Genomic DNA, 18960 nt, shown 5'->3' with positions numbered 1-18960 from the left:
ATAAGTCTGCATCACAGGCTGAAATAAAAAAAATGTTTTTAATTACAATGGTGTTTTTTTTTTAAGGAATCAACATTAAAACAAGAAATTTGAACAAGAACTATATGTTTATTTTCCTGGCAAAGTATTGGTAAGATTGCTGAAAACTAGATGACATTTAGCAAGTGATTAAGAAATATCAAGCTGACATTGAACAAATAAATTACAAAAACTTGATTCAGGCTATTTATCACATAGACATTTAATAATTCCTAGGAGTATATGCAGATTTCAAACTAACATCATACACCCCAATTCTAGAGAAATGTTCAAAAAATTGTAATAAGTGTAATATCAATAAATAATTTAATTATAACACAAAATGCTGGAAGAACAGTTTCCCTGCTCACAGAAACACATTTCCTTTTTGAGTAAACCCTAGCTTGGCACATTTTTTAAAGCATTAATGAACATGTGTATTAGATTTTTAGTTAATGTGACCCCAACTTATGATGAACTACTTTAAGCTTAAAAATTAAAACATGACAGATAGAAGGATGGATGGACATGCACAGGCAGCAAATAAAATGCCCCTTGCTACCAAATTTAGGCATGGCATAATAAAATTTTCTGCAGTACAGTGTAATAATACTTACACCCAGTATTCCATCCATTAGCCTCAGCTTGATAGGCAGCCACCCGACATTGAGGATTCAGCAGATAGCCAGCTATACCCAATTCTTCCATTAACATATCAACATAATATGACTGTAGCTGTTGTCCCAAATCTATTTTGTTATTATCTAGCCAGGCAGACAAGGAAAATCCTGTTAAAAATATATTAAATGTTGTACAGTTTGTCTTTCCAACTCAACAGCATACATGGAGAAACTGTATTTTTTGTTAATCAAAGAGCTGAAGAGCTCTGAGGGAAAAGACGGCCATTGTTTCAATTTTTAGGGGGGTATCTTTTGATAGTCTACATACAAAGAATGAGCAAAAGAACAGCTAGAACATATAGAAAGGCTAACAATAATGAAACTAATTGTTGTCTATTGTTATTTCATTTCCTTAGTCAAGAATTCATCATAGAGACAATTTGGACCAATGAGATCTGCACCTTCTAAATCAAAACATTTGATTAAAGTTGGGAGTTAATTATCTAAAATTCAATTGAATTTAACAACTACTACAATATATTTTAGAATTTTAATTATGTACAACTGAACGGCAGGCTAAGACCATTCTCAATTTTTTGTGACAGTATTCTCAAGAAAGTGAGGACTGAAAAATCTATTCAGTTTTAATTTTCCATTGATAAAGTCCCCAGTTACAACTCTCATCACAGGGATACATGTACTTATAAAATCAAATATGATTGATATAAGCTGTGTGAAGTTTGTTTCCAGATCCCACATTTTGATATATCTGTAAAATTCATGAATAAATAGCTTTAAACTACAAAAAGCAATATTTAAAAAAAAAAATGAAAAAAAAAATGACCACTACGATAATTATGTTGGTACACAAAATTATTTTTTAATTGATGACTACTTATCATATATATACTTAATGTGACATTTTTAGTGTTCAGTTACATTAAATTTCATTTTAGTGGGCAATTACTCATCAATTGAGGTGCTCCTTAAATGGAGAAAGATTCTAAAAACAAAACTTTACAGAAAGAATGAAAACTGCAGTTGCTCTCCCCAATCTCAATAGGTATAAACTAAAAAAAGCAACATTTAATTTTTTTAATTTTTTCTTAACCATTTCAATAATTATGTTGGTACACAAAATGTTTTTATATAGAAGACTACTTATCATATCCTAAATGCCACATTTTAAGTGTTCAGAAACATTTAATTTGATTTTAGTGTATAATTACTCATCAATAGAGGTACTCCTGAATTGGAGGAAGATTCTAAAAACAGAACTTTACAGAAACAATGAAAACTGTTGTTTCTCTCCCCAATCTCATGTATCCCCATTGACATTGTTTACCGCGAAAGTTGACCTACAAATTATCTGATTATAGCCTCAGATTAAAGCATTGCATGTTGGTGTGTGATTGATCTACACTACAGCAAGTTTACATTTATCAAATACGGATTTTAAATTAGTATAAAAATACTGTGACTGGTTTTTATAATGAATAAAGGATATCCCTGTGTGGCATTCCAACAATGACGTCACTAGGTTAGATATATTTAGAATATTTCGTAATACTGATTTTTCCGGACTGTAAAAGAAACGTATATAGTGTAAGGGAAAGCTCAATATACGATAATTTCACGAGAAACAGAAGGGAAATATGTCAAAAATGTATTTAAAGTCAATCTGTTCTCCTTGTCATCAATTTCAGTATGACATTTTGAGGGGGTTTCCAAACTATCAAAACAAAATGATTGACGTGAGGGAATGATACTCTGGCCAACCCCATTAGGGAATTGACGGCTTGAAGCCGTCTTTCCCCAAAAACTCCCCATCCTAATTATCTGATCAATAGCAATGCTCCTCTTGGTCAAGAATGACCACATTGTTCAAACCTTATTATTTATGCAGCTGTCCTGCTAAGGTAGTCTTCTCCTGTCGGAAGGTTCAGAATAATTTTCTAGCTATTTAGGTAACTTTGTATGGACTGAAAAATCTGGGTGTTGTTCTCTGTCAAATTAATGTATACAGAAGTCAAGAACTTGGATTGATGATTTGCAGTATAAAGAAAAATTCATACCTATTTTCTTAAAATATGAGGACAACAGTTTATAACTGAATGGTTTTCATGTTTTAAAATTGCAAATGCCATAGTCATAGACCATGCAACATTTATCTTTTCTGAGTGACTAAACCCGATGTATTAATTTGATTATTATGGAATTCCTTGAATGAACTCACAAACAGGTATCCCAAGAGAATTGTAATTTTACCTGGAAATCCTTGACTAAAATCACAGAAAGGTATTGGGAGTTTATTATTTTGCAGTATTTTCAGATCTAAAGCACAAGGTCCATTGGCTTCATAACAAATACTGATGTTAAGACTGACGATATACATCCTCTCATTGTAGAACTCATCAATCTTGTAACTAAAAGAAAAGAAAATGGTGTGGTTAAGCAATGGGGAAAAAAAATCTTCTCTTCACCTAATCTAAATGATTGTTTTATTTTAATCATAACAAAGACTAAAGTTTAATCAGACAATAGTTGTTAACTCATCAATCTAACTTATAAAAAAGAATACATATAAAATAAGATGTTGCATTATAACCAACTAGACAACTATCAACCAAAGACCAAAAAATTGGTAGTAATAAGCAAAACACATACCATACAGTCAGCTATAAAAGGCCATGACAAACAAAATGTCAATAGCTCATTTCTTTCAAAACTGTAAAATACTGGGAATCTGTGTTAAATAAGAAATAATCTATTCTTTCCTTCTTGTAAAATGGGAAAATATACACAAATTCAAGATATGGATTCTTGACAATTCCACAACAGATGCTAGCTGTTCGCTGTGACCCAAGGTTCTGTGTTGAATACATTGCCACTTGGATGGAGAGTTGTCTCATTGTCATTCATACCACATCTTCTTATTTATATAGATAATTTTTTCATACCTGACTTTAACAAATCCCATCAAAGAGAAAGTTTGTATTTCACCATAGTCAATATCCAGCATGGTTGTAGTATGTTTATAGTTCTCTACACCAACAATAAAGGTGTTGTGACAGGCATCCAGTACTACATAGGCATTGACAGATAATCCTAGTTTATCTACCTGTATACAACAATCTATACCTGTACAGGTATCAGACAGGTAACAGGAGATTCCAGTAGGTAAAGATATAGGTATACCTACAGAACTATTACATTCTGAAATGAAAATCATTATTTATTCATCATCAATTTGGGTGTTCAAGTAACAAATCTATGTTGACATGCTATGTTGTTTCATTTTACTTGTAATTTCAATTGTTAGTAATAAGTTTAAGTCATGTATTGCCCACCAATTCTAGGTTCTCTGAAATGACTCATATTGTAGTTGTCAGATGCAAATTCAACACTTTTTGTCTTCATTTAAGTGTAATAACTACTACAAGATATAACTTACTGTCCAGATTCCATCCCATATTGTTTGCAGGTTGATAAGGAGGCTGATTTCTGTCACACTGTGGATCCTTCATGTAGTCATCAATACCAAGTTTGTAGAGAAGTTGTGAAACAAAAACTTCCTCCAATGTACCTGTGTCTGTTATACTGTTTTCTGTCAGCCAAGTAGCCAAGGAAAAGTCTACAAAAATAATTTCAAACCATTGAAAAATTGAATGTTGGCTCTTTAGGGCCACCTAAAAAGAAATAGCTTTGTAGTAACTAGAGTTTGAAATCCAACATCAATAGACATTCTGAAATGTCTCACCATCTTTACTGATATAGTTTACGTCAAAGTCTTTTAAATAAAGGATTTACTGCAAGTATCAACAAACTTAACATTTTCATTGATCAATATAAATGGGGTGAAGGTCAGATGAACCCTTGAAGACACACATACAATCATAACATATAACAAATAACTTTGATTGTTTAATTGTTTGTGTTTTATGCCTTTTTCATCACTCATGAATGCCTAGAGAGAATCACTGACTTTTGAAATCCTTGTCTATTATGATTGATTTTAAACAGCTGTGTATAGCTTACCAGACTGTAAGAATCCCATATTCCAGTTACATAAAGGTTTAGCTAATTTAGCATTGGTTAGGATTGGTAAGTTCACTATACAACTGTCTGGGTCCTTCTCTTCCATACAAATATGGAAACTCAAATCTACCATAAACATCTTCTCAGTCTTTAAGTCAAAAACTTTGTACCTTTGGAAATAAATTTTAATTATACGAAGAATGAATCTGAGAAAACGAATGCCGTCGCTCAAACTTTGCAATTTTCCAAGTTAAAAAGAGCCATTACTCTAGAACAGTAGAAGACAAGACTCACTGCCCAAATTCTTACTCTGTCTGCCATTTTTGGTTCTAAGCATTGTGTATATTATTTCAATGAGGAAAATTTAAGTTACAGTGCATATATGATTTCTTTTTGAAATTTTCCAAATAATAAAAGGGATTAACCCATGAACAGTTAGTGACTCACTGCTCAAATGGAACTCTGTCCACAAGTTTTGGTTCTAAGTATAGTGTATGAGTTTCATAAAATTAGCATGAGGAAAACTTAAATTACAGCGCGGAAATGAAAATTGGAAGAATAAAAGGTCAAGGGTTACACTTAATGCCCCTTTGCCTAAGTTACATATTTTGACAAAATTATGCAAGTCAAAGAAGTTATCTCATTTAAAAAAAAAAGATGCAATATTCATCCCCATGACAACACAAGAGTGAAAGAAACATCTATATACTGATAAGAAATATTGATATTCATTGCATAAAAGATTAATTAATTTTATGGCTTTAAATTTTGTAAAACTTACTTAGATTAAGAATGAAATAGTATTAAAACATACTTTATGATAATGCCACCTTGAAGTGAGAACTTGTGAGTTTCTCCCCATGTATATTTCAGCAGTGACATCTTTACATGTAGTTTCTCTATCGTTAAGGATAGAGTATATGTACAAGGATCTATATTGATCTCATACATGATGGCTCGACTGATTAATTGAACGTCCATACAACATGATAAAGCAGAACAGCTTGGTGGTATTACACAGGATACTGATGAAGGTAAAGTCAAGGTCAAATAACTACTGGTACATTCTGTAAGAGAAGCAAATTAAGGAAGTTCTCTCCTCATGTTTTTGAATTTTTGACACATATTCAGAATCCTCTGGGTTTATCCATGTTGTGACATTAAAAAAAAATAATTTGCCCATTAACCCCTACTTTTCTTTCAATATTTTATTAAATATAGTTCAAAATTACATCTTTTGAAATCTTATAAAATCCTTGTTATTTTTTCATCGTTTTTGATCAACAAAAGGTGTCATGTTAAATATATGAAAAGTCTAGAGAGAATTATTTCCTGCCAAATTTTCAATGGCAATATATCGAAAACAAGCACACAAACCTCTAAATTTTTTTTGCTTTTTTGTTTCTTTATTTATGTTCTATCAATATATAATAGCCTTTTTAAAAGCTTGTTATTTTGAAACAGAGCAGCAAACATCCTTAAATAGATCTTTAATGAAAATGGATCATACCAATTTGAATGCAAATATTATATTTCATCTAAGTACCGACACATCAAATGTATGTTATTATAAATTGTTAAATGAACAACCTGTACATGTTGACAACTGTTTCTCCCTTACTTATTTTGCTATGTTAACAAATATCCTATTCAATTTCAAAAAAGCACTTACCATTTACAAATGAATCACTTGTTACATTACATTGAGTATCTAGGAAAAAATCATTAAGTCCAAGTCTCTCTAGTAAAATCTGTCTAACTGATGTTGATAGCTGGTCTGATAAAGTTTCTTTCTGTTCTTCTAAAATCTTGATTAGGGAAAAGTCTACAAATATTATTTAAAGTGAGAAGAAGTAAATGATGCTTTATATAAATGAATAACACAGTCATGATATATTCTTAAATTATGTCTTTTCAGTAAAAGTTGGAAAAATACATAAATTATAGTCTTGTTGTGTAATAAAGAATACTACACAGAAAGAAAATTAAAAAGGTTTTTGAACATCAAACAACTATATCATACATGTACCGTCGTCTAAAGTGCAGATTGTTAAGCCAAAACGATGTGTACGGCAAGATTCAAGATTCAAGATTTATAAATTATATTTTGGAGTTCGAGTTTAAATGATCGAGTGACAAGTAACGCATAATTTGTGCATTCTATGTTGCAATGATAAAAAAAAACCAATATATGTGAGAGGAGAAATACAATGTAGCTATTTGAATAAGCATTTAACATGTTTATTTAATGGAAATCAAATTTATAAAACATTTTTCTTTTTCAATTTCAGTTTCAAATCTAGCCAACACAGCAACAGATTTCTACAGGCCATGGGGATAAAAATATCACAGAACTGTTGGATCAGCTCTCATAGTACTTACCAGCTTTCTTCTGATGAACTACCCAGTTTTAACCAGGCAATAGCAATGGGAGTAATGGCAGAGATAATAGATGACATTTTACATTGCCAAAAAAACCCAACATTATGACATTCTTTCAAATCTTGATGAAGCTAATTTAGTCAAATATCAATTCCTACTGTGGGAGAGCCTTTTCAATTATAAAGAAATTGACACTGAATTCTGATCAGAACTTGACTATGTTACATTTGTATTGTGTGCTGTTATCAAATAAATGTAACTAAACTTGAAACTGGCAGTTGTTTTTAATATGTGCCTAGTGGTGGTGCTTTAAAAGCAACATAACAGACCACTGTTTAATACAATAAAAGTTCATAGTAGAATATATATATTGTTTTTTTATATTCACAAATTTGTATGAAATTATGAACATTACCACATTCATATTAACAAGTCCGCATCTACACACGTCGTCACGCGTTTTCACACGCTTTTTGACATATCATGTCATGTCATGACATGATTTCCCATTGTCAGAGGTTGACATGTATGACTATATTGTTTCATAATTGATATAAATTTTCATAGTTAAATCTTTAAGACTATTCATTTTTTGAGGCACACCTCCTCTAAAATAACATAAATTCAAAAAATGTAGTGCACACAACTATAAAGCTTTCAATCTATCTGGAACAATAGTTCTTTCAAAATAAATTCAATTAGAATATAACTGTATTGTATTTTTTTTTATCTTTGCCTCACTATTTAATAGGCATGTTTAACTGTCTCAAATTGTGTAATAATGTGTATGAATAATTAATTGAACCAAACAATATGAAAGACAACATGTCATTTAAATATGTTAACCTCTAAATCTCCTTCAGTGTAGTGAATGGGTGCCTTGATTTAACAAACTATCAAAGTTCTGGCTTCAATACACTAGATTTCATTTTGATAGAGTCCTAAGCCCCAGTCATACATAAACATTATGTGTCTACCTGGAATATTAAATCCTGTTCCCCAATCACAGAAAACTTATGTTAATACAGTACCTGGAACATTAAATCCTGTTCCCCAATCACAGAACACTTTAGGTAATCTGTACCCATTGAACACAGTCATGGTAAAGTAACAACTTTTCTGTGACTCAAAACAAACACTCATGTTCAGATTTATCTCATACTCCTGATCAGCTGATATGTCTTCTATCTTATATCTATAAATATATATCATTTTCTAAGCTTAAAATGGTATATTGTAACATCAGTGTTTCACTGACACAAGTTGAAAGAAATTTAAAAAAATAATTAATATTGTAATACACTTGACTTCAATTAAGGTACTCCAGAAAAATTGTAAATTATTTTTTCTGTTCATTTATGAATCAAACATAGCCTGTTTATAACTCAACTGAAACAAAATGACATTGCTTATTTTGGTTACTTTAATATCTAATGATTCTGCTCAAAAGACATGTTAGAAAATACTTAATGCAAATCACTCACTCTACTCTTATAACATTCATCAAGTATTTCTTTTCCAGGGTACCTGAAGGAAAGAAAGAAGAAACATGGATGCATTTCTGACCTTTTAAAGAATATATATAATTCTTTTTTATAAATATCAATAAGACACACTGTGTTAACTATGAACATATACACAATGTGTTCTTTATCTATGAATATTTACACAATGTGTTCTTTCTCCATGAAAATATAAACAATTTGTTCTTTATTTATGTATATATACACAATGAGTTCTTTTCTATGAATATATAAACAATGTGTACTTTTCTATGAATATATACACAATGTGTTCTTTCTGCATGAAAATATAAACACTTTGTTCTTTATTTACACAATGAGTTCTTTTCTATGAATAAATATACAATGACTTCTTTTCTATGAATATATACACAATGAGTTCTTTCTCTATGAATATATACACAATGTGTTCTTTTCTATGAATATAAACACAATGTGATCTTTATCTATGAATATAAACACAATGTGTTCTTTATCTATGAATATAAACACAATGTGTTCTTTATCATGATTATATACACAATGTGTTCTTTAGCTTTTAATATACAAAATATTTTCTTGATGTCTCTTTGTTAACAACTGTGTGATAAAATTCACAAAATCTCTATATTTGGCAAAGATGGTCAGATATAAATATTTATGGCTGTTACAGTTAACCCTTATGTAAATCCACTTGTGTCATAACCTTTGATCACTACACACCCTCTCTCTGGTAAGGAGGGTTATAATAACACTTACCCCACTGATAGTCAAAGAGATCTATGTGTTCAGTAAGCCTCTCAATACCAAACTTAAGGTAGTGGTTACAGGTGTCTATCTCTACAAAGGTTGAAAATGACTTCTTCAGAAATCCAACATCCATACAACATTTCACAGCAGTACATGTATCCTCTAGTATACACACAGCTGTATTTGGTAGAGGTGGTAATGACAAGGCCTGGTCACACTCTAAAGGGAAGAATAACATTATCAGGGTGTTTTTTTACCTGCTAACAAAAAATCAAGGAAACTCAACTAAGAGTAGGCAACATTATACAATGTAGTAATGCTCACCATACAACTTTCTACAATTAACTACAGCTTATAGAAGAAAGTATCTTGAAATCAAATTTTTATTTTTGGAACAAGACATAGTTCCCCCTTACATCTGCCATTTATAAAGTTTTATATAGATATGGTGTTGTTTCGATATCCAAATAGCACCAGTTCGAATTCTGGCAAGGGAAGAACACAAATTTCCTTCTGCAAATTTTTAGATTTAACATTGTTGTGTTGATCTTCAGAGTTATTATGAATATCATATATTTTTCAGCCTTTTACCACCTTCACTGATGAAACAATGGATGAATCTGTCATAGAGTTGTCACTTATTTAGACATACTTATCAATTAATTATTTCTGTGATCTTATGACCCTTTATGACAGATAATCTAGCTAATCAGCAATCAATTTCCATCTTATGTCATGTACTGTCATACATTTCTAGATTCTACACTAGGCCACCGAAAGCTGAATTAATGGTTCAGTCATGGTGGCTGAGTGGTCTAGATCGCTGGACACAGGCAGAGCTGTCTCGATATCCCAAAAGCATGAGTTCATATCAATGATACAAGGATCATCACTAAGATAACTCCATTTACTCATCCCTGGTGATTTGTTGTGAAGGCCTCTGATGTACTGTTACAAAGATTATCATTCAGATAACTATAAATACTCACCCGATTTCCATCCCTGGTGATTTGGTGTGAAGGCTCTCTGATGTACTGTTACAAGGATTATCATTCAGATAATTATAAATACTCACCCGATTTCCATCCCTGGTGATTTGGTGTGAAGGTCTCTGATGTACTGTTACATGGATTATCATTCAGATAACTATAAATACTCACCTGACTTCCACCCTTGATAATTTGGTGTGAAGTCCTCTACTGTAATGTTACAAGGATTGTCACTTAGATAACTAGATATGCTCACCTGACTTCCACCCCTGATACTTTGGTGTTAAGTCCTCTAATGTAATATTACAAGGATTGTCACTTAGACAAGATATACTCACCTGACTTCTACCCCTGATACTTTGGTGTTAAGTCCTCTAATGTAATATTACAAGGATTGTCACTTAGATAACTAGATATGCTCACCTGACTTCCACCCCTGATACTTTGGTGTTAAGTCCTCTAATGTAATATTACAAGGATTGTCACTTAGACAAGATATACTCACCTGACTTCTACCCCTGATACTTTGGTGTTAAGTCCTTTAATGTAATGTTACAAGGATTGTCACTTAGATAACTATAAATACTCACCTGACTTCCACCCCTGATACTTTGGTGTTAAGTCCTCTAATGTAATGTTACAAGGATTGTCACTTAGATAACTAGATATACTCACCTGACTTCCACCCCTGATACTTTGGTGTTAAGTCCTCTAATGTAATATTACAAGGATTGTCACTTAGATAACTATAAATACTCACCTGACTTCCACCCCTGATACTTTGGTGTTAAGTCCTCTAATGTAATGTTACAAGGATTGTCACTTAGATAACTAGATATACTCACCTGACTTCCACCCCTGATACTTTGGTGTTAAGTCCTCTAATGTAATATTACAAGGATTATCATTCAGATAACTATAAATACTCACCCAATTTCCATCCCTAGAGATTTGGTGTGAAGGCCTCTGATGTACTGTTACAAAGATTATCATTCAGATAACTATAAATACTCACTCGATTTCCATCCCTAGTGATTTGGTGTGAAGGCCTCTGATGTACTGTTACAAGGATTATCATTCAGATAACTATAAATACTCACCCAATTTCCATCCCTAGTGATTTGGTGTGAAGGCCTCTGATGTACTGTTACAAGGATTATCATTCAGATAACTATAAATACTCACCCGATTTCCATCCCTAGTGATTTGGTGTGAAGGCCTCTGATGTACTGTTACAAGGATTATCATTCAGATAACTATAAATACTCACCTGATTTCCATCCCTAGTGATTTGGTGTGAAGGCCTCTGATGTACTGTTACAAGGATTATCATTCAGATAACTATAAATACTCACCCGATTTCCATCCCTAGTGATTTGGTGTGAAGGCCTCTGATGTACTGTTACAAGGACTATCATTCAGATAACTATAAATACCCACCCGATTTCCATCCCTGGTGATTTGGTGTGAAGGCCTCTGATGTACTGTTACAAGGATCATCATTCAGATAACTAGATATTCCCAGATCTTCCATTAGTTTCTGTATAAAAGGTTCTGTCAAGCTGTTAAGTACCTCCCCAGCATCTGCTGTGAACTTCTCCAGGGAAAAGTCTAAATTTAAAAGAAGAATATCTTTTTCAGTAGTGAATAGGAAAACACAACATACAATTGTTGTGCAGTGAATGTGCTAGTTGATTTTGAGTAATTTTGATATTTCACTCATATGGCAAAATTTGGGGTTCTTTGTTAATTTGCATAGGAGCCATTTTGCTTTATCATGATGACAGCCATTACAATAGGATTATGTATGCTCCTTAAATAAAAATGCCAATATGTTAATTTCTATATAGAATCAGCAATTTGTCCGCATTTAGGTGAATTGTACATGTTTTTACGCTTCTGTCCTTGTACAAATGAACATTGTCTTCATTGAAATTTTTCGGCTTTTTCAGTTTAAAAATCGGAAGCGTAACTAACTGGTAACCGTAGTATAATTGCTAAATAAAATGACGAAAAATCGTAAAAAAGCAAAATTCAAAACAGAAATTAACATGCAAGAAGATGTTGTTCATGATTTGTCCACATATAAAGAGAAACACCTTAAAGGTTTTATTTTAAAGTTGAATAAGACCCTGTTTAAACTGGCAACAAAATTGAATCGATCTTTATTTGAAACGATCTTAAAAAGACCAGTTCGCGTTTACATTGCACAAGCAAGATCGATCGAGATCGATCTTATTAAATCCAGTGCGTTCACACTACAACATAAAAGGAACTGGTCTGATCTTTATTTTCCTATCTAAATATAACAAACATCTGAAAAAAGATCGATCACGATCGATCTAAGCGTTTACACAAAAAAAAAAGATTGATTCAAATAAATTCGATCTTTTTAAAACCACCTCTAGAGGTAGACTTTTTAAGTCTGATTGAAGATCGATCTTACCCGTTTACACTGGACCAAAGATCGATCTTTTTTGTCAGTGTAAACAGGATCTAACTTTTAACTTACCTGTTTCCCTAAGTTTTCAGCCAAATTCTTTCAAAAACATTATGATTTCAACCTTCCCATTTGTAAAAAGTCAAATTTTAAGAATTTTCCCTTAGAATTACACATTTTTGTAAATCTCCGCCAAAGAAAGTTTCCAAAGACACATTAGTTTTAGATACATGACAGAAAAGGACTGGATTATCCACAAATTTGATATAATCTATATTGTCAATCTTAAACTAAGGGAGTAGTTTAATCAAAAGGGCCTACACATGGTGCAAAGCATATGAATAAAGTACCTTTGATTTTGCCATATGTGAAACTTTCATTTTACCTATGAAAAGAGCAAATTTTTAGCCAAAATGTCAATGTTTTTGCAAAGTTTATTTCATTGAATTTTTCTAATTTTGCATAAGGAGTTTGGTGTGTCACCATACTTTTCAAGAAATCCATCCCCTCTAAGTATGACTATTAGCATTAGCATACATAGGTTGGTGCCTAATTTGTGGTTGTTGGGGATTCTAAAATATTTTTATAGAGGAGTTCCCAGGAGTGTCATTTCGTGGTTTATTGACAGTTAAAGAGGCTTTCCAAGCTGCCCCGTTGGAAGTGCACAAGAGAAGCAGAAGATTATATCTAACAGAAAGTGATAAGAATGTCAGCTTACCTGGAATAGAGAAGTCAGCTTCCCAATCACAAAGTATTTTAGGAACCAGAGCATCTTTAAACAGGACAATCTCATAAAGGCACGGTTCATTGGACTCAAAACAAATACTCAGATTCAAGTCAACGCGGAATTTTCTCTGTATATTCAAATCTTCTATTCTATATCTGAAAACAATCATTAAAATAATTGATTAAAATTGAACTAAGTATATCTGTGATGATAATTCTTTTTTTTTCAATTCTGATATAAAATCTATAGGTTAATGTTTTTTGAAGCATTAATGGTGTTTTTTTCAGAACAGGATAGCTGGTAAGTAACCCACTGCTTCTTAGGAACTTAGTTTTATAATATTGAAAGTTTATCTTCAAAATATTGTTTAAAAGTGCTAAATCATTGAAAAACAATCAGTAAAATACAGACAACTTACCCTATTCTTACAATTCCTTTCAAATTGAAATACTCAGTGGTTCCTGAAAAGAGAGCAAGTGAATAATTAATTTGAGAGATTATTAATTGATTTATTTGTATATTGTTTTCAAACTGTACTGTTGTGTTGTTTGTGTCTTATCAATATGAAATTTAAGCATTAATCTGTGGTTCTTTTCCCAAACATGTCTTTGTTTTACACTAGTAACCATCTGGAGTCACAGGTTTCCTGACTGGATTCCGATCAGAGTTATACATTGACATCTGATCCGATACTGGTCTAGATTCCAACAGCATCTTTACACATACACATACATAGGGGAGAGGGAAATGGGTGGGGCTGTTTTCAAAGTGATGTGGAATAATCAAATTTCTCCATTGTCACTAAATCATATAACAATGCACCAGGGCTTCCAAAAAATATTTGAGCCAGCCTGACATATATCTGATCCCGATTTTAATCCCTTAAGACTAAGTCAAAAAAGACAATTATGATAATCAGATGGCCATCCCAATGATTAACATTAGATTAAAAATAACAATATTAAACTTTACTTTGATACGTGTTTGATGTTTAGACGTAAACAGTTAAATTGGCAGGGCATCATTCTAAGAGTGCACATCAACATGCTCATATCTGCCTTTAAAGACTCTTTATTTGTGTAAAATGATGTTGTCAAAAACTTTACTTTCGTTTTTCAAAACCGTATGTTGACTTGACAATGGTAAAACATGGACCAGAAACAGATACGTAAAATCCGTGTACATTTGCAAAGCATGAATGAATGAAGCTCTGTCCACACTATTACTTCAACAAAATACTTGAGACGTTAGACAGGTATCAATGATAATTTTAGCATTTTTGAAGAAACGTAGGATGCATATTTAAATTTCCCACCTAGGCACATGCGCAAACGTGTTCTAGTTCGTAAAACGTAGTTCTGACGATTTTTCATTTAAAACCTTTTTAAATTTTTCATCAAATCATGTTTATAAACGTATTCCATATAATTTTAATCATTTGGACTAAATCAAGAAAATAACTTTGAATAGACGGAACAATTTATACAATGTTCGGTACTGAAAATAGTTTACCTGTCACATGAACAGGTAGATTTCAGCTGTCCAACAACTAATTAGCCCTGATTAAAATAAGAAAGTATTGAACTAGGGTTTGTTTTGATAGTAATTAATCATCATGTCACTTTTATGACCAGAAATGTGTGGCTGTTAAAGGCAAAATGTTGGGTCAAAAAGATTGCGAATTATGTTACAATGACAGCCTCTTAAGAAAGCCTTGAAAACTAAAAAGTACATGACTGTTTCATACTTTGGCCAGCTGCGATTGATCTCGAGCCGCGTTTCCATTCCTTTTAAATATACAATTCCTTGCCGGACATTATACAAATGACCTGAATATATGACCGTTTTTGAAGCCTTGCAATGCACATTGATTACCTTTATACACAACTTTTAAAAGATTTTGGGCAAAATGCATTCAACAGCCAAAAGCTCTGCTTCTGACTTTTCCAACATTAAAAGAAACTAGATATCATTGAGATGGGAGCCATCTCTGTGGGCCCCGTTGTGAATAATGTGCATTAAAAAATTGTATCTTTACCATAGGACATGGGTTTGTCAACTGAAATCAAAGTTTTTGACCTTGACCTTTGACCTATGAAGTTGTAAATAAATTATGACACACCCTTTGGTGTTGGTTTATAAACATGTCAAGTATAAACTTTGAAATGATAAAGGTTCTCAAGATATAGAGCGGACACGATCTTTACCATAGGACATGGGGTTGTCAACTGAAACCAAAGTTTTTGACCTTGACCTTTGACCTAGGAAGTTGCACATAAATTATGACACACCCTTTGGTGTTGGTTTATATACATGTCAAGTATAAACTTTGAAATGATAACGGTTCTCAAGATATAGAGCGGACACAATCTTTACCATAGGACATGGGGTTGTCAACTGAAACCAAAGTTTTTGACCTTGAACTTTGCCCTAGGCAGTCGTTCATAAATTATGAAACACCCTCTGGTGTTGGTTCATATACATGTCAAGTATAAACTTTGAAATCATAACAGTTCTCAAGATATAGAGCGGACACGATCTTCACCACAGGACACAGGGTTGTCAACTGAAACCAAAGTTTTTTGACCTTGACATTTGACCTAGGAAGTTGTACATACATCATGACACGCCCTCTGGTGGTGGTTAATAAACATGTAAAGTATAAAGTATGAAATCATAATGGTTCTCTAGATATGGAGCGGACGGACGGACGGATGGACGGATGGACGGACGGACAGACTGATCACTATAGGGGACCGCCTTTGGCGGGACCCTAATAAATACCGGTAAATATGCAAATACACATTACATATATTTATTTTTCTTTCAATTGTATATCTATTTTTTTGTGCTATTCATCAAAATCGAATTTTTTTACCAAACTGATAATCCGTCAAATTTATAGGATCCAGCTTAAGTTTTTCTATTCCCAGTTTGAATGTGTTGTCACATGTATTTAGATCAATGTAGGCATGGAATGAACGATGTAAGAAATCCACATCTATACAGCAATCCACAGCCGAACAGTGAGGCGGCATGTAACAGGAGGCTGGAATGGTTAGGTCTGGGAAAGCGACAGCCAATGGACATTCTGAAATAAAAATACAATATGGTTACTGTGGTGTTAAAGCATTTCATAGGAATTGACCAGAATATCCTAAATGTTTTAGAATTCCAAAGATGTTAAAATTCGTCAGTATCTACCACTTTTGGATTCATTACTGTTTTCGTCTTTGAAAATCTGAGAAAACTTGAAGTAAGTTTGAAATGGCAACATATAAAGCATGTTCAATGTGTCAACTGTGTTTATAACTGTTAAAAAGATTTCCAATCATTATTTATAAAATAGTGCATTATTCTTTAAATAAATCTTTATTTGATAATTGACAAAAAAAATATTTTAATTACTATACTGACTGTCTTTAAAAACGCCACAATCTTTTTTTAGATTTTTTTTACCAGATTATGTTTGATCCTCATACAACTACTATTCATGCTCACCATACTTCTTTCTCTTTCGAAAAAGTCAACATCTGACTTACCTGTGGTTATTGAACATACCGGATTATTGAGATCGCTCGAATTTCAGAAAGGGAAATTTCGAACCAATAAAAGATTTTTTCATTTTTTTAACCTTTATCAACCAGTTCTTTCTATCCTTGGCCACACTTAAATCAGTTAAAAAATGTTCCATCTCCATATTGCTAAGACTGAGGAATAAAAAACTGAATCAACCGATTAGAATGCTGCAAACAGGAAAATGTGAACGTGCTGCAACCAGACAATTTGAGGTCAGAAACTCGTCTAACTGTCCTTCTGACAATGATACCGGTAGACGGGATTTGCTGAAGACCATCAATGACCAGATCAACATGTAGTGACAATGCAACATCATTCTAGAGACAGGTCTACGGCCGCAACGTCAACTGCTAATCAAATTGCAGAATGCCATTTTGTATAGATTTATGCCAAAAATGTTTCCCATTAACTGAACTGCCAAAGAATCGACAGAAAAAAACCTTAAAGTTTCAACCGCATAATTGCCAAAACCCATTGTAATGGGTGGAACAACAGCAAAATCAGAAGGTGCAAAACAGAACCCAAAACATGCCGAACAGAATTTGTTGACATTTCTGACAATCATTTTGGCGTTTGTTACAGGCAGACATTGCTATTGACCGTGACAGGTTCATTGGTAAGGGGAAAACCAGGGTTTCAGTGTATACCACAATATTTTAACAGTGAAAATGATGTAATCAATTCAACTTTCGAACTGGCATTTTTTTTAAAACATTGAAGCAATGAAAGACCTTTCTGTTCATAAGTTTGTTTACAAAAAATTGCATATTTGAAAATGGGAATTAAAAAGAATAATCTAGTGTTGCGTTTCTAAAGTCGGTCAGTATACATTCATAATTGATTATTCCAGAAATAACCAAGTTGGGTTACATATATACATATATAAAATTACCATTTTTCCAACCATTAATAGATGGACTATACACAGGGCTTGACCTCTGGCATGGAGTATCTTGAAGAACGCCCCCTATTCCTAACTCTTCAATCAGTTTAGCAGCCATTAACTCAGTCAGCTGATCTTTGCTGGGCAGATATAACTCGTTTATGTAAGACTGCAAGGAAAAGTCTGCAATATAAAAAACACATGAGATATGCAAGTGTTTTGAAATAAAGCATACAGTTATCTTGAAACTTCATCAATTTGCAAACGAAGTCAAGTGAAGGTAACATTGTTTGGTTGACAAATTTTAACATAATCGACCTCAAAGCTTTTTTTTGGGTATTTTTTCAGATAAATATATGAGGTTACAGGCAAATCTTTCATTTCATTGTCATCACCAACTGAAAAAGTATTACTGAAGTTTTACCTAATAGAAGGAGAGAAAAAAATGTTAAAGTTGTAATTATTGAGGCATTTATTCATTTGCTGACCTCGTATGTTAAAAACCATTACATTCAATTTATGGAATATCTTTAAAACCTTTTTTATCTAAAATCACAACATATATGAAATCCCTTTTTTTTAACCTTTAATGTTGAATCCAGTATTCCAATCACATGGTATTCTTATTAGAGCAGCATCTTTCAGCAGGACAGACTTATAGAGAACTGTCTCATCATCTAGTTGTACTGTAACATTAAGGTTTACTCTAAATTCATTCATATCTTCTATGTTGTCTATGGTATAACTGTAAATAAAGTAAAGAAAAATAATCAAAGGTGTGTCTTTCATCACTAAAGATTTATAAAGAATGGTATCACCATCTAGTTGTATAGTAACATTGAGTTTTACTCTAAATTCATTCATATCTTCCATGTTGTCTATGGTATAACTGTAAATAAAGTAAAGAAAAATAATCAAAGGTGTGTCTTTCATCACTAAAGATTTATAAAGAATGGTATCACCATCCAGTTGTATTGTAACATTGAGTTTTACTCTAAATTCATTCATATCTTTTATGTTGTCTATGGCATA

At 32.5% G+C, this 18960-nt stretch overlaps 1 protein-coding gene across 1 annotated transcript in view; it reads right to left on the bottom strand.

Moving 5' to 3' along the window:
• Window positions 1-18960, bottom strand: part of LOC143046857 (uncharacterized) — a 240632-nt gene that overhangs the window by 120334 nt on the left and 101338 nt on the right. The window contains exons 69-84 of the mRNA XM_076219918.1: window positions 18513-18673; window positions 17938-18111; window positions 16345-16557; window positions 13885-13927; window positions 13458-13621; window positions 11740-11910; window positions 9320-9529; window positions 8543-8585; window positions 8090-8253; window positions 6349-6501; window positions 5491-5743; window positions 4677-4846; window positions 4093-4272; window positions 3599-3854; window positions 2907-3064; window positions 636-806 (exon numbers count right to left, since the gene is read on the bottom strand). Coding sequence (XP_076076033.1) covers window positions 636-806; window positions 2907-3064; window positions 3599-3854; window positions 4093-4272; window positions 4677-4846; window positions 5491-5743; window positions 6349-6501; window positions 8090-8253; window positions 8543-8585; window positions 9320-9529; window positions 11740-11910; window positions 13458-13621; window positions 13885-13927; window positions 16345-16557; window positions 17938-18111; window positions 18513-18673 — 2684 coding nt within the window. The remainder of the gene's footprint in view (window positions 1-635; window positions 807-2906; window positions 3065-3598; window positions 3855-4092; window positions 4273-4676; window positions 4847-5490; window positions 5744-6348; window positions 6502-8089; window positions 8254-8542; window positions 8586-9319; window positions 9530-11739; window positions 11911-13457; window positions 13622-13884; window positions 13928-16344; window positions 16558-17937; window positions 18112-18512; window positions 18674-18960) is intronic.

Source organism: Mytilus galloprovincialis, chromosome 9 (assembly GCF_965363235.1).
Source record: "Mytilus galloprovincialis chromosome 9, xbMytGall1.hap1.1, whole genome shotgun sequence".
In the NCBI taxonomy this organism is placed as follows: Eukaryota; Metazoa; Mollusca; class Bivalvia; order Mytilida; family Mytilidae; genus Mytilus; species Mytilus galloprovincialis.
The sequence above is the reverse complement of the archived record's forward strand: the minus strand, read 5'-3'. Positions and strand labels throughout refer to the sequence as shown.